This window comes from Tamandua tetradactyla, chromosome 12 (assembly GCF_023851605.1).
Source record: "Tamandua tetradactyla isolate mTamTet1 chromosome 12, mTamTet1.pri, whole genome shotgun sequence".
NCBI lineage: Eukaryota > Metazoa > Chordata > Mammalia > Pilosa > Myrmecophagidae > Tamandua > Tamandua tetradactyla.
In genome coordinates this window covers 10,272,586-10,288,545 of record NC_135338.1, presented here as the reverse complement: position 1 = coordinate 10,288,545, position 15,960 = coordinate 10,272,586, and the positions used below count along the sequence as shown (strand labels likewise).

The following is a 15,960-nucleotide window of genomic DNA, read 5'->3' as shown; positions in this document are numbered from 1 at the left end:
TACGGGGGAAGGCACAGGGTGATCTCTGCTGGCCTTCTCTCCAGGCCTCTGGGTTCCTATGACTTTCCCCGGGTATTTCCTTTCTGCATCTCCAAAGGTCTGGGCTGAGCTGCGAGTGCTGAGATGAGGTATGCCGAGCTGCTTGGACTGTGCTACATTGAGTCTCTCATTTAAGCACCAGCCAATTAAATCAAACATCATTCATTGCAGCAGGCATACCTCCTAACCGACTGCAGATGTAATCAGCAACGGATGATGTTCATGTACCATTGGCTCATGGCCACAGCAACAGAACTAGGTGTCTTCACCTGGCCAAGTTGACAACTGACTCTTAATTGCCACAGTGATAGAGGAGAAGAGGGTTGTTAATGGAGGATGATTCTCAAGGTTTTGGCTTAAGTGACTTTTGTTAGTTCTTATTCTTTTGTGCATCTTGTGTCTGTTTTTGATAAGGTTCAGTTCGTAATGCCTGTCATTCACTTTTATGATTCCATTTAGGTCTGGACTAGTGGTGTTTTTTTTGTTGTTGTTGGTTTTTGTTTATAATTTTTGAATATTTTAGACCTCAAAATATGATAAAAAGGTATTGAAAAACATGGCTTGAGTCTGCTTGCCAAATGAATTTCTCCCCTCAACTTTTTGGACCATTGACTTTTTGAAATTATTTCCAACTGCTAACTAATAATTTGGAAGATTGTCATAATCTCAAATTTAACATATTTTAAAATCAAACTTGTCTACTGATTGGCTTGTTATTATTTTCTACAATTTTCAGACATTTACTTAATGATTGATGAAACCTTTGACTTCTCTTTTCCTTGCCTTATCTACAGTTTATTCTGAAATCTTAAAGTTTCTTTATTTCTAGTTACTTTTGCATTTAGAAATTAGATACCATCTTAGTTTATTGTTTTGTCTAGGATAATTACAGTACCTTCTTAACAGGTCTTTCCATCCTGTAATTGGTACCATATTAATTTTTCGGTACCAGATTACTTTTTTCCATAATATTGCTTTGATCATACTGCTAGCCTGGTATAAAAAAAAAGATTATTCTTTGCTGCTAACAAAGTCTCAATGTTTTCCCCTGAAATATTATTAATGGCAAAAAAAGAAGTACCCCTGTTGTCAGGTGCATATGTTGTTTTTTGCTATATGGCTCTGGTATTTCCATCCACTATTACTGTGCTTTTATTTGGCCCAATCCTCTGTCCTCCCAGCCCCCAGCCATTTGGAATATTCTTTCTTCCATTATTCAGATTATTGAGGAACTGGTTTTCCTAGCTTCAAGTGATCGTTTCTTCTTCTTAATTCCTATTTACTGTTCAGTGAAAGGTGTTTAGCTGATTCATCATTTTAGCTTTTTACTTGATTGCTTCTATTTCCCAGGTTAGTAGATTCCATATCATAAGTTCTTTGAAAAAATGGAAACATTTCCCTTAATTATCTTCATTTAGTAGGTTTACTAAGAATTATTATTAAGATCATTTCACATACTAAAGTAAAAAATATCGGTATGGATATAAGATTCAGTGTTCTTTATCTTCTTGACTCTAATTCTGAATGAAAACTTGAAGGTCAGAATATTTTAACAAGTAGATTTCTATGTGATGAAAATGTCATCTATTCAATTATGACTCAATTCAGACTTTAATATAAGTATATTGAACCTATTTTCAGTTTTTAAACTTAAAACTTTCATTTCATTACTAAAAACTTGCATTTAAAAAATATTCACATAAAATTGATGTCTCTTAGGATCAGGACAGATTTGGTTCTAAGTTTGTTGGATAGGAAAGAAATTCTAAATCTTTTAGTTCTGAAAAATTGTCTTTGCAAGTGTTTATTTTGTGTTCCAGATATATTAGCATCTACTCGTGTTCTTGAACGCTGTGGCAGTTTGTATTTATTTTGCTTTCATCGCTAACAAAAAGTAATTCTCCTTTTATATTTATGTTTATATTTATTTGAGAAGAATGCGCCAAACTTTATTCTCTTAATACTTATGTTGTCATAATAGAGTTTTTTGTTAAAAGTTAGTTTTGACAATTGTTTTCTTAATCTTTTTTGTGCAAAAATTAGTTTCAACAAATTCGTGAGCAGATGGAAGCAGAGATAGCTCACTTGAAACAGGAAAATGGTATACTAAGAGATGCTGTCAGCAACACGACAAACCAACTAGAAAGCAAGTATGTTTCCAAATGGTTTTATTGTTAAACGGTATTTAATTGTAATCGGTCAGACTTTTCTTTCTTACATTTGTTTTGAAAATGAGTTAACTTTCAAAAACAGTTCTTTTGTTGTGTCTAGAACCTCTTCAGCTAAATTACTGTGAGATGAATAATAGTGACACCACTGCGACAGTTTACAAATTTACATGAGACTGGATTAACAGAGTTTAAGCCATCCATCCCCTTTGACAGTAGTTTTTAAAAATCTCATTATTGAGAACCCCGGCATGCTAGTTCAGAAAGTATATTCCAGTCCTACCTCTAAAATATTGATTCTGTAGCTCTGAAATGGAGTCCAGGATCTGCCTATTAGGAATTATTCGTGGTGAGAGTGATGTAAGGGATTCTGGAACCATACTTTGAGACATAGTGCCCTAGAGATACTATAAGTATGATTATAGAGAGTAGACACTCTGGCTGATTTTAATAGGATTTTGGAGTACCAATTTGAGGGTGATACTGTCTATTAATGCTCATGAGTTTGTGGTCATCCATTTTTCTTGATATTTTATAGTGGTTTTAGAATTTGTGTAATTGTCACCAGAACTAGATTATAACTACATTAATAGTAGTCATTTATATTGTTCCTTTTCATTCAGCTATAAGGTAGTAATTATTTGCTCAGAAAAACTAGTGTAAAATATGCTTTGTCGTCTGTTCCTTACCTATTTTCAATGGTAGAAGGCTACTTATCCAGCCCCTGTTTTCAGGCAGTCTGCTGAACTGGGCAAACTGCGCCAGGACTACGCGAGGTTGGTGAGCGAGCTGACCGAGAAGACAGGGAAGCTCCAGCAGGAGGAAGCTCAGAAGAAGAGCGCTGAGCAGGCTGCCACTCAGCTGAAGGTGATCTGCCCACCTCTGCTTACTGTCTCGTGAGTGCTGTGGGTGCTCACTGAGCAGTCTCATGACACAGCAGTAAAGGCAGAGGATGTTATTCAAAGAAAAAAAGATGAAATCCTGTGTTGGTGTTTATTCATCCTTTGTCTCTTTTTAAATGTCCAGGTTCAACTACAGGACGCTGAGAGAAGGTGGGAAGAAGTCCAGAGCTACATCAGGAAGAGAGCAGCGGAACATGACGCTGCACAGCAGGGTAAGGGGAAGACGTGTTCATGGAAACTTCATACTGTGTATGATTTTCTCCCATCTACATAGTCAAGAACATATAACTGCACATTTTGGTTATAAATCAATAAAAATGGCTTTCAATACAGTTGGCTTTTATACTTTCATAGTATCTTTATTTCTTTGACATTTTGTTAGGGTTTTAAAAATAAACTGCTTACTAGCTTTGCCTGAAGCAGTATGTTGCAGGCAAAATTATAATGCTTAATAGAGTAATGGGAGCATGACTGGGTTTGTTTCCTTTCTGTAGTTATTCTCTTTGGGGTTCCTTGATCAACTCTTCATTTTATTTTTTGGCTTTAAGGAAGGACTCACTTCCTACGTTATGAAGAGAAAAACAATGAGAGTATACCACTTCAAGTAATTTACTGTGAACTGCTTGAATGCTCACTTCACTACTCATTTATTCCTAATTTGATGGATCCATTGGGAAATAACGACTCTCCCCACAAGAGAAGGGGGTAGCTAGTGAAATACATATCCAAAGAATAGGACAGATCAGACAGATTTTTGGCTGTTTTGACCTGTCTGGTTCGCTTTGTGTTTTTTATTTTTCTTCTAGGAATTTGTCTCGGGTTCAGTATTTAAATGTATACAGGATATTTGAAGCCTCTTTCTTCATATTTGAAGGAATTATTTACATGAAAATAGCATTAGTTTTTTTAAAAATTAATATTTTGTATTTCTTGGGGAAGCACAGCTAAATCTTGCTGTGAACAGTAATGTCCCACCTCACTCTCCCTAGAAGCAGTCACTTTGAACTTTCACCTATGGCTTTTAATATCGTTTTTCATATTTCAAAATAAGCATATTATTTACATCTTAAAAATCACTTTAGGCATCTGTTTACTTTCTATTACAAAAGATAAGGCTTAAAACTCTAGAACTATACCTTCCACTTTCCCCTCATTTTCCCTGAGTGTATCAGTATTTATTACCTATGACATGATTCTCTAACTCACTGCTGAGCCAAGATATACAGTAAAACTGCTATTCTTTTCTTGAATGTTAAGAACATTTTCCTGGAGCTGATTATTACTTTATATTTTATTTTTTATTGATAATATTTTGAGTGATTTTTTTTTTAATAAGTTGAGGTTTTATAGAACAATCATGCATAAAATACAGGGTTCCTATATACCACCCGATTATTAACACCTTGCGTTGGTGTGGAACATTCATTACTTTTGATGAAAGGACATTTTTATAATTGTAATATTAACTAATAATTCGTGGTTTAATTTAGGGTTCGTTGTTTGTGTAGAATAGTTCCATTTGTTACCATAGATACAACCTAACATTTCCCCTTTTAACGACATCCAGAATATATATTTCAGAGCTGTTAGTTATATTCACAATGTTGTGCTACCATCACCACCATTCATTGCTAAAATTTTTCCATTGTTCCAAATAGGAACCCTGTATATTTTAAGCTACTCATTCCCTATCCCTACCATATCCCCTGGTAACTTATATTGTAGATTCTGACTCTTGAGTTTATTTATTATCATTTCATATCATTGAGATTATACTATTTATTATCATTTCATATCATTGAGATTATACAATATTTGTCCTTTTGTGTCTTGCTTATTTCATTTAACATGATGTCTTCAAAGTTTATCCATTTTTGTCACATGTATCAGGACTTTGTTCTTTTTTATGGCTGAATAATGTAAATATGACGTTTTTTTCATCCAGTCATTGGTTGATGGATACTTGGACTTCTTCCATCTTTTGGCAGTTGCGAATAATGCTGCTAGGAACATTGGTATGAAAATATCTGTTCAAGTCCTGCTTTCATTTCTTTTGGGTATAGGCCTAGAAGTGGGATTGCCAGGTAATACTAATTTTATGCTTGATAGTCTCAAGACCTGCCAAACTGTCTTCCACAGTGGCTAAACCATTTTACATAGCCACCATTAGTGAAAGAGTGTTCTTGTTTCTCTGCATCCTCTCCATTATTTGTAATTTTCTGTTTTTGTAACAGCCATTCTAAAGGATGTGAAATGGTATCTCATTGTAGCTTTGATTTGCATTTCTGTGATGGATAGTGATGTTGATCATCTTTCATGTCCTTTCTGGCCATTTGTTATGTCTTTCGGAAAGGCTCTGTTCAAGACTTTTGCCCAATTTTAAACTGGATTGTTTGTCTATTTGTTATTAAGTTGAAGGATATCTTTATGTATTCAAGATATTAAACCTTTATCTGATATGTGGTTTCCAAAAATTTTCTCCAATTGTATAGGTTGTTGTTTTCCTTTCATGATGAAGTTCTTTGCACAAAAGTTTTTAATTTTCATGAAGTCTTCTTTAGCTAATTTTTCCTTCTGTTGCTTATTCTTTGGGTGTAAAGTCTAGGAATAAGGTCCTGAAGATGCTTCCCTTTGCTTTCTTCTAGAAGTTTGATAGTTCTGCCTCTTATATTTAGGTCTATGATCCATATTGATTTGATTTTTGTGTACAGTGTGATCCTTTTTCTTGCAAATGGTGATCCAGTTTTCCCAGCACCGTTCGTTGACTATTCTTTCCCAATTAAGTGGACTTTATCCCCTTGTCAAAAATCCATTGGCCATAAATGTGTGAGGGTTATTTTCTAAGTTCTCAATTTGATACTGTTGGTCTATATGTCTGTCCTTATGCCAGTACTATGCTGTTTTCATTACTATGGTTTTGTAATAAGTTTTAAGGATTGGGTACTGTGAGTCCTCTAGCTTCGTTCTTCTTTTTTCAAGATGGCTTTAGCTATTAGGGGTTCCTTACCCTTCCATATAATTTGGTAATTGAATACCATTTCTGCAAAAAATTATTTTAAAATTTCGATTGATATTGCCATAAATCCGTTAATTGCTTTGGGTAGTATTGATATCTTAACAATATTTAGTCTTCCAGTTCATGACCATGAAATGTCCTTCCATTTATTTAGGTCTTTGATTTCTTTTAGCACTGTCTTGTAGTTTTCTGTATACAAGTCCTTTACATCCTCAGTTACATTTATTCCTAGATATTTGATTCTTTCTTGCTGTTTTAAGTGAAATTTATTCTTTGGTCTTCTAGTTTTTAGAAACACTATTGAAGTTTGGATGTTGAACTGGTATCCCATCACTTTGCTGAATTCGTTTCTTAGCTCTAGAAACTTTGTTGGGGATTTTTCAGGATTTTCTGTATAAAGGATCATGTCATTTGCAAATAGAGAAAGTTTTACTTCCTCTTTTCCAATCTGGATGCCTTTTATTTCTTTCTTTTGCCTAATTGTTCTGGCTGGAACTTCCAGGACAATTGTTGAGTTGTCTAGTTCCTGATCTTAGAGGGAAAGCTTTCAGTCTTTCATCTTTGGCTATGGTGCTAGCTGTGGGTTTTTCATGTACTTTTTTCTTTTTTTATTAATTAAAAAAAATTAACAACAAAAAAACAAAACAATATCATTCCATTCTACATATATAATCAGTAATTCTTAATATCATCACATAGTTGCATATTCATCATTTCTTAGAACATTTGCATCGATTTAGAAAAAGAAATAAAAAGACAACAGAAAAAGAAATAAAACGATAATAGAGAAAAAAAAGTTATACATACCCCCATACCTCTTACCCCTCGCTTTCATTTACCACTAGCATTTCAAACTAAATTTATTTTAACATTTGTTCCCCCGATTATTTATTTTTATTCCATATGTTCTACTGTTTTGTTGATATGGTAGATAAAAGGAGCATCAGACACAAGGTTTTCACATTCACAGAGTCACATTGTGAAAGCTATATCATTGTTCAATCATCATCAAGAAACATGGCTACTGGAACACAGCTCTACATTTTCAGGCAGTTCCCTCCAGCCTCTCCACTACATCTTGAATAACAAGGTGATATCTACTTAATGCATAAGAATAACCTCCAGGATAACCTCTTGACTCTGTTTGGAATCTCTCAGCCATTGACACTCGGTCTCATTTCCCTCTTCCCCCTTTTGGTCGAGAAGGTTTTCTCAATCCCTTCATGCTAAGTCTCAGCTCATTCTAGGGTTTTTCTCAATCCCTTGATGCTGAGTCTCAGCTCATTCCAAGATCTATGTCCCACGTTGCCAGGAAGGTCCACAGCCCTGGGAGTCATGTCCCACGTAGAGAGGGGTAGGTTGGTGAAACTGCTCGTCGTGTTGGCTGGAGAGAGGGGCCACATCTGAGCAACAAAAGAGGCTCTCTTGGGGGTGACTCTTAGGCCTAAATTTTAAGTTGACTTGACCTATCCTTTGCGGGGTTAAGTTTCATGTGAACAAACCCCAAGACTGGGGGCTCTGCCTGTGACTTTGGTTGTCTACACTGCTTGTGAGAATATCAAGAATTCGACTTGGGGAAGTTGAATTTCTCCCTGCTCTCACCATTCCCCGAAGGGGGCTTGCAAATACTTTTCCACTCACTGATCAAATCACTCTGGGATTCATTGGGGCATCACTCTGGACAAACCAACAAAATCTCATGTCCTACCTGAGATTCCAAGTACTATGGCGTTCAATCACACTATCTACATAAGTTATATTAGGAAATGCACTAGGCAAAATATAAATTTTGTAACAAATAGTCATTTTTTGCTTTAGTCTCACACATAAGGTGACATTTTAAAATATTAATTACCATCTGTTTTCAGCACCCTACAATAATGACAGTCCTTTATTCTTCCTCATGCAAAAATATTTTTTAAATTTGTACATTGTACATTTCACTATTGTTATACACTGTAGGCATTCCTAGATTATACCATCTCAATCTTTAACATCTATCTTTCTTTCTGATTTCATTTATGTCCCCAGCCCTCCTCCCTCTATCATTCTCACATGCAGGTTCATTCAGTGTTTTAACATAGTTATATTACAGTTAGGTAGTATTGTGCTGTCCATTTCTGAGTTTTTGTATCCAGTCCTGTTGCACAGTTTGTATCCCTTCAGCTCCAATTATCCAATATCTTACCCTATTTCTATCTCCTGATGGTCTCTGTTACCAACGACATATTCCAAGTTTATTCACAAAAGTCAGTTTGTATCAGTGAGACCATACAATATTTATCCTTTAGTTTTTGGCTAGTCTCACTCAGCATAATGTTCTCAAGGTCCATCCATGTTGTTACATACTTCATAAGTTTATTCTGTCTTAAACCTGCATAATATTCCATCGTATGTATATACCACAGTTTGTTTAGCCACTCGTCTGTTGATGGACATTTTGGCTATTTCCATCTCTTTGCAATTGTAAATAATGCTGCTATAAACATTGGTGTGCAAATGTCTGTTTGTGTCTTTGCCCTTAAGTCCTCTGAGTAGATACCTAGTAGTGGTATTGCTGGGTCGTATGGCAATTCTATATTCAGCTTTTTGAGGAACCGCCAAACTGCCTTCCTCAGCGGTTGCACCATTTGACGTTCCCACCAACAGTGAATAAGTGTGCCTCTTTCTCCACATCCTCTCCAGCACTTGTCATTTTCTGTTTTGTTGATAATGGCCATTCTGGTGGGTATGAGATGATATTTCATTGTGGTTTTGATTTGCATTTCTCTAATGGCCAGGGACGTTGAGCATCTCTTCATGTGCCTTTTGGCCATTTGTATTTCCTCTTCTGAGAGGTGTCTGTCCAAGTCTTTTTCCCATTTTGTAATTGGATTGGCTGTCTTTTTGTTGTTGAGTTGAATGATCTCTTTATAAATTCTGGATACTAGACCTTTGTCTGATATGTCGTTTCCAAATATTGTCTCCCATTGTGTAGGCTGTCTTTTTACTTTCTTGATGAAGTTCTTTGATGCACAGAAGTGTTTAATTTTGAGGAGTTCCCATTTCTTTCTTTCTTTCTTCAGTGCTCTTGCTTTAGGTGTAAGGCATATAAAACTTCCTCCAATTATAAGATTTGTAAGATATCTCCCTACATTTTCCTCTAACTGTTTTATGATCTTAGACCTAATGTTTAGATCTTTGATCCATTTTGAGTTAACTTTTGTATAGGGTGTGAGATATGGATCCTGTTTAATTCTTTTGCCTATGGATATCCAGTTCTCTAGGCACTGTTTATTGAAGAGACTGTTCTGTTCCAGGGGAGTTGGATTGACTGCCTTATCAAAGATCAAATGTCCATAGATGAGAGGGTCTATATCTGAGCACTCTATTCGATTCCATTGGACAATCTATCTATCTTTATGCCAGTACCATGCTGTTTTGACCACTGTGGCTTCATAATATGCCTTAAAGTCAGGCAGTGTGAGACCCCCAGCTTTTTTTTATCCTCAGAATACTTTCAGCAATTGGGGGCACCCTGCCCTTCCAGATAAATTTGCTTATTGGTTTTTCTGTTTCTGAAAAGTAAGTTGTTGGGATTTTAACTGGTATTGCATTGAATCTGTAAATCAATTTAGGTAGAATTGACATCTTAACTAGTTTTAGTCTTCCAATCCATGAGCACAGTATGCCTTTCCATATATTTAAGTCTTCTGTGATTTCTTTTAACAGTTTCTTGTAGTTTTCTTTGTATAGGTCTTTTGTCTCCTCAGTTAAATTTATTCCTAAGTATTTTATTCTTTTAGTTGCAATTGTAAATGGAATTCGTTTCTTGATTTTCCCCTCAGATTGTTCATTAGCAGTGTATAGAAACACTACAGATTTTTGAATGTTGATCTTGTAACCTGCCACTTAGCTGTACTCATTTATTAGCTCTAGTAGTTTTGCTGTGGATTTTTCAGGGTTTTCGACATATAGTATCATATCATCTGCAAACAGTGATAGTTTTACTTCTTCCTTTCCAATTTTGATGCCTTGTATTTCTTTTTCTTGTCTAATTGCTCTGGCTAGAACTTCCAACACAATGTTGAATAATAGGGGTGATAGTGGACATCCTTGTCTTGTTCCTGATCTTAAGGGGAAGGTTTTCAGTTTCTCCCCATTGAGGATGATATTAGCTGTGGGTTTTTCATATATTCTCTTTATCATTTTAAGGAAGTTCCCCTGTATTCCTATCCTTTGAAGTGTTTTCAACAGGAAAGGACGTTGAATCTTGTCAAATGCCTTCTCTGCATCAATTGAGATGATCATGTGATTTTTCTGCTTTGATTTGTTGATATGGTGTATTACATTAATTGATTTTCTTATGTTGAACCATCCTTGTATACCTGGGATGAATCCTACTTGGTCATGATGTATAATTCTTTTAATGTGTTGCTGGATTCGATTTGCGAGAATTTTGTTCAGGATTTTTGCATCTATATTCATTATAGAGATTGGTCTGTAGTTTTCTTTTTTTGTAATATCTTTGCCTGGTTTTGGTATGAGGGTGATGTTGGCTTCATAGAATGAATTAGGTAGCTTTCCCTCCACTTCAATTTTTTTGAAGAGTTTGAGGAGAGTTGGTACTAATTCTTTCTGGAATGATTGGTAGAATTCACATGTGAAGCCGTCTGGTCCTGGACTTTTGTTTTTGGGAAGCTTTTTAATGACTGATTCAATTTCTTTACTTGTGATTGGTTTGTTGAGGTCATCTATTTCTTCTTGAGTCAAAGTTGGTTGTTCATGCCTTTCTAGGAAGTTGTCCATTTCATCTACATTGTTGTATTTCTTAGCATAAAGTTGTTCATAGTATCCTGTTATTACCTGCTTTATTTCTGTGGGGTCAGTGGTTATGTCTCCTCTTCCATTTCTGATCTTATTTATTTGCGTCCTCTCTCTTCTTCTTTTTGTCAGTCTTGCTAAGGGCCCATCAATCTTGTTGATTTTCTCATAGAACCAACTTCTGGTCTTTTTGTTTTTCTCTATTGTTTTCATGTTCTCAATTTCATTTATTTCTGCTCTAATCTTTGTTATTTCTTTCCTTTTGCTTGCTTTGGGGTTAGTTTGCTGTTCTTTCTCCAGTTCTTCCAAGTGAACAGTTAGTTCCTGTATTTTTGCCCTTTCTTCTTTATTGATATAGGCATTTAGGGCAATAAATTTCCCTCTTTGCACTGCCTTTGCTGCATCCCATAAGCTTTGATATATTGTGTTTTCATTTTCATTCACCTCGAGGTAGTTACTAATTTCTCTTGCAATTTCTTCCTTGACCCACTAGTTTAAGAGTGTGTTGTTGAGCCTCCACGTATTTGTGAATTTTCTGGCACTCTGCCTATTATTGTTTTCAACTTCATTCCTTTATGATCTGAGAAAGTGTTGTGTATGATTTCAATCTTTTTAAATTTGTTGAGACTTGCTTTGTGACCCAGCATATGGTCTGTTTTTGACAATGATCCATGAGCACTTGATAAAAATGTGTATCCTGCTCTTGTGGAGTGTAATGTCCTATAAATCTCTGTTAAGTCTAGCTCATTTATTATAATCAAATTCTCTGTTTTCTTTATTGCTTCTCTGCCTAGACGTTCTGTCCATTGATGAGAGTGAGGAATTGAAGTCTCCAACTCTTATGGTAGATGTGTCTATTTCCCTTTTCAGTGTTTGCAGTGTTTGCCTCACGTATTTTGGGGCATTCTGATTTGGTGTATAAATATTTCTGATTGTTTTGTCTTCATGTTGAATTGTTCCTTTTATTAGTACATAGTATCCTTCTTTGTCTCTTTTAACTGTTTTACAGTGTGAAGTCTAATTTGTTGGATATTAGTTTAGCTACTCCTCCTCTTTTCTGGTTGTTATTTGCATGAAATATCTTTTCCCAACCTTTTACTTTCAACCTATGTTTACCTTTGGGTCTAAGATGTGTTTCCTTTAGACAGCATATAGAAGGATCCTGTTTTTTAATCCATTCTGCCAGTCTGTGTCTTTTGATTGGGAAGTTCAATCCATTAACATTTAGTGTTAATACTGTATGGGTAGTACTTTCTTCTACCATTTTGCCTTTTGGATTTTATATGTCATATCTAATTTTCCTTCTTTCTACACTCTTCTCCACACCTCTTTCTTTTGTGTTTTCATATCTGTCTCTAGTGCTCCCTTTAGTATTTCTTGCAGAGCTGGTCTCTTGGTCACAAATTCTCTTAGTGATTTTTTTGTCTGAAAATGTTTTAATTTCTCCCTCGTTTTTGAAGGACAATTTTGCTGGGTATAGAATTCTTGGTTGGCAGTTTTTCTCTTTTAGTAATTTAAATATATCATCCCACTGTCTTCTCACCTCCATGGTTTCTGCTGAGAAATCTACAAATAGTCTTATTGGGTTTCCCTTGTATGTGATGGATTGCTTCTCTGTTGCTGCTTTCAAGATCCTCTCTTTCTCTTTCACCTCTGACATTCTCACTAGTAAGTGTCTTGGAGAATGTCTATTTGGATCTATTCTCTTTGGGGTGCGCTGTACTTCTTGGATCTGTAATTTTAGGTGTTTATAAGAGTTGGGAAATTTTCAGTGATAATTTCTTCCATTAGTTTTTCTCCTCCTTTTCCCTTCTCTTCTTCCGGGACACCCACAACATGTATATTTGTGCGCTTCATATTATCATTTGGTTCCCTGAGTCCCTGCTCCTATTTTTCCATTCTTTTCCCTATATTTTCTGTTTCTTTTTGGATTTCAGATGTTCCATCCTCCAGTTCACTAATCCTAACCTCTGTCTCTTGAAATCTACCATTGTAGGTTGCCGTTGTTTTTTTTCATCTCTTCTACTGTACCTTTTATTCCCATAAGTTCTGTGATTTGTTTTTTCAGGCTTTCCATTTCTTCTTTTTGTTCATTCCTTGCCTTCTTCATATCCTCCCTCAATTCGTTGAATTGGTTTTTGATGAGGTTTTTCATGTCTGTTCGTATAGTCTGAATTAATTTTTTCAGTTCCTGTATCTCATTTGAACTATTGGTTTGTTCCTTTTGACTGGGGCATATCTTCAATTTTCCTGTTGTGATTTGTTATTTTTTGCTGGTGTCTAGGCATTTAATTACCTTAATTAGTTTATTCTGGAGATTGCTTTCATTTCTCTTACGTAGGGTTTTCTTACTGGATGAATTTGTTGTCTGTCTGTTCTTTGACTTTCAGTTCAGCTTTTTCTGGACCTGTAGCTTAGGTTTTGTTTACCAGAGGATAATTTTTCAGTTGTAGTTTTCTTGTTTCTTGCCCTACTTGTAAGGTGCCTTTTCCCTTCCCATCCTTAGGAGGGTCTACATCGGTAATATAGACTCCAGCCAGGTTTTCTCAGACTAAACTGGGCTCCTATCAGGGGAAACGAGTCACCTGCATCAATTTTCCCTGAGGGTGAGACCCAGCAGGTTAAAAGACTTTCCTTTGAAGTCTCTGGGTTCTGTTTTCTTATCCTGCCCACTATGTGGCGCTCGTTTGCCTGCGGGTCCCACCTCCAGAAGATGTTGTGGCACCTTTAAGTTTGGAAGGCTCTCCTGACTAGAGGCATGGTGGAGACAGAGGAGAGGTTGTAGGCTGGTTTTAATGGCTTTAAATTACCGAGCCCTCGGTTTCGAATTCCTTGAGGGAGGGATTTCACCTGAGTTGGGCTTCACCCCTCCCCTGGGGAGGGCACAGGCGGGAGATACCCCTGAAAGCAGTCTGTTTCTGCCTATGCCTGGGGCACTTGCAGCCCCAGTAGTCCTGCCGCTGAATCCAGAGCCAGCCAAGCCTCCTTAGAGACAGCCACAAAAACTTCCGTTTCATCCCTTTTCCTGTTTTTTTGGTTAGCCCAATAAGCGACCTCCGCCTTGACGAGCTTCGCCTGATTGGGAGCCTATTTTTAATAGTCAGAATTTGTTAATCAGTGCCACAATTGGTGTTTGGTTGGACTCAGTCCCTGCTACTTTTAGACTGTCTTTCCTATCCCTCTGGGAAGCTGCCTGTGGGGGAGGGGTGCCGGGCGCTGGCTGCTGCAGCTTGGGGAACTCACGGTTCTGGGGGGACTTGCAGCTGGTCCAGGTGGTCCAGACTGGGGTACGGTGTGTGTCCGGTCACTGTCGTGGCTCCGGGAGTTTTCCTGTACTGTTTCTGGTTATTTAGTAGTTCTGGAGGACGAACTAAAACGCGCACCTTGCTAAGCCGTCATCTTGGCCCCTCCCTCTTTCAGACACTTTTTATCATGCTGAGGAAATTTCCTTCTCTGCCTAGTTTTCTAACTGTTTTCATATAGAAGGGATGCTGGATTTTGCCAGATGGCTTTTATGCATCCATTGAGATTGACATGTAGTTCTTTTTTTTCCTCCTTTTTATGTGGTATACTGCATTAATTGATTTTCTATGTTGAACCATCCTTAAAATCATACCTTGTGTAAATGCTACTTGCCCATGGTATATAATTCTTTGATGTGTATTGATCAATTTGCTACTATTTTGTGGAGAATTTTTGCATCTGTATTCATAAGAGATATTCGTGTTCTTGTAATATTTTTACCTGGCTTTGGTTATGAGAGTGATGTTGGCCTCATGGAATGAATTCGGTAGTATTTTCTTCAATTTTTGGGGAAGGTTTGAGCAGAATTAGAGTAAAAATTAAGTCTTAGAATGTTTGATAAATTCCCTGTGAAATCATCTGGTCCTTGGCTTTTCTTTGTTGGGAAGTTTTGATTACTGATTCAATCTATACTAGTAATTGGTTTGTTGAGATCTTCTATTTCTTTGTGAGTCTGTGTAGGTAGTTTATGTGTTTCTAAGAATTTGTCCATTTCATTATCTAATTTATTGGCATACAGTTGTTCATGGTATCCTTTCATGTTGTTCTTTTAATTTCAGGGGGCTCAGTAGTAATATTCCCTTTTCATTTCTGATTTTAATTTTTCGTATCCTCTCCATTTTTTTGATCAGCCTTATGACAAGAACTAACTTGCTTATACTTGAATTTTTCATTTCTTCCTCTTACTTATTTCTGGCTTTATTACATTGTGGTTGGAGCATATACATTGTATGATTTCAATATTTTTGAACACTTTCAATTTTTTGGTGACCTAAGAAATGGTCTGTCCTTGAGAATGATCCATGTGCACGTGCGAAAAGAGTGTATTTTCCTGCTTTGGGTGAAGTCTTGTATGTATGTCTGTTAGTTCTACCAGGTTTAGAGTATCATTCAAATTTGTATTTCCTATGAGTTCTTTTGGCTAGATGGTCTATCCATTTATTGAGAATCATGTATTATAGTCTCCTGTTAATGTAGAACCATCAGTTTCTCCATTCGAATCTGTCAGTATTTGCTTCCTGTATTTTGAGGTCTACTGTTTGATGCATATATATTTATAATTGTTACATCTCCTTTTGAATTGACCCCTTTATTAGTATATAATAACTGTCTTTATCACTTGTAACTGTTCTAGTTTTTAAAAAAATTTTTATTTATGTTTTAAGTAATTAAAACATTAATGCATTTGTATTGTAACCCTTGTAGAAACTAAAAAGTGAAATTATATGCCAAGAAATGCAATATAAGAGTACTGCCATTTATAATTTCCCAAATGGCTACCTTTACTGCTGGCCTTTATTTCTTTATGGTGTTTTGAACCACTGTCTAGTGTCCTTAACTTTTAATCTGAAGAGCTCTTTATATTGCTTGTCAGGCAGGTCTAGTGCTGACAGACTCTCTTGGCTTTTGTTTATCTGAGAATGTCTTAATATCTCCAGTTTTGAAAGACAGTCTCACTGAATATAAAATTTTTGGTTGACAGTTGTTTTCTTGCAATACATTTAAGTAT

The 15,960-nt window shown here is 36.2% G+C and overlaps 1 protein-coding gene across 13 annotated transcripts in view; it reads left to right on the top strand.

Annotated features, from left to right (window-relative positions):
* KTN1 (kinectin 1) overlaps positions 1 to 15,960 on the top strand; it is a 191,895-nt gene that overhangs the window by 94,464 nt on the left and 81,471 nt on the right. For all 13 annotated transcript variants that reach the window (XM_077122550.1, XM_077122551.1, XM_077122562.1 and 10 more), the window contains 3 exons: positions 2,083 to 2,189; positions 2,942 to 3,074; positions 3,234 to 3,321. In XM_077122550.1, coding sequence (XP_076978665.1) covers positions 2,083 to 2,189; positions 2,942 to 3,074; positions 3,234 to 3,321 — 328 coding nt within the window. The remainder of the gene's footprint in view (positions 1 to 2,082; positions 2,190 to 2,941; positions 3,075 to 3,233; positions 3,322 to 15,960) is intronic.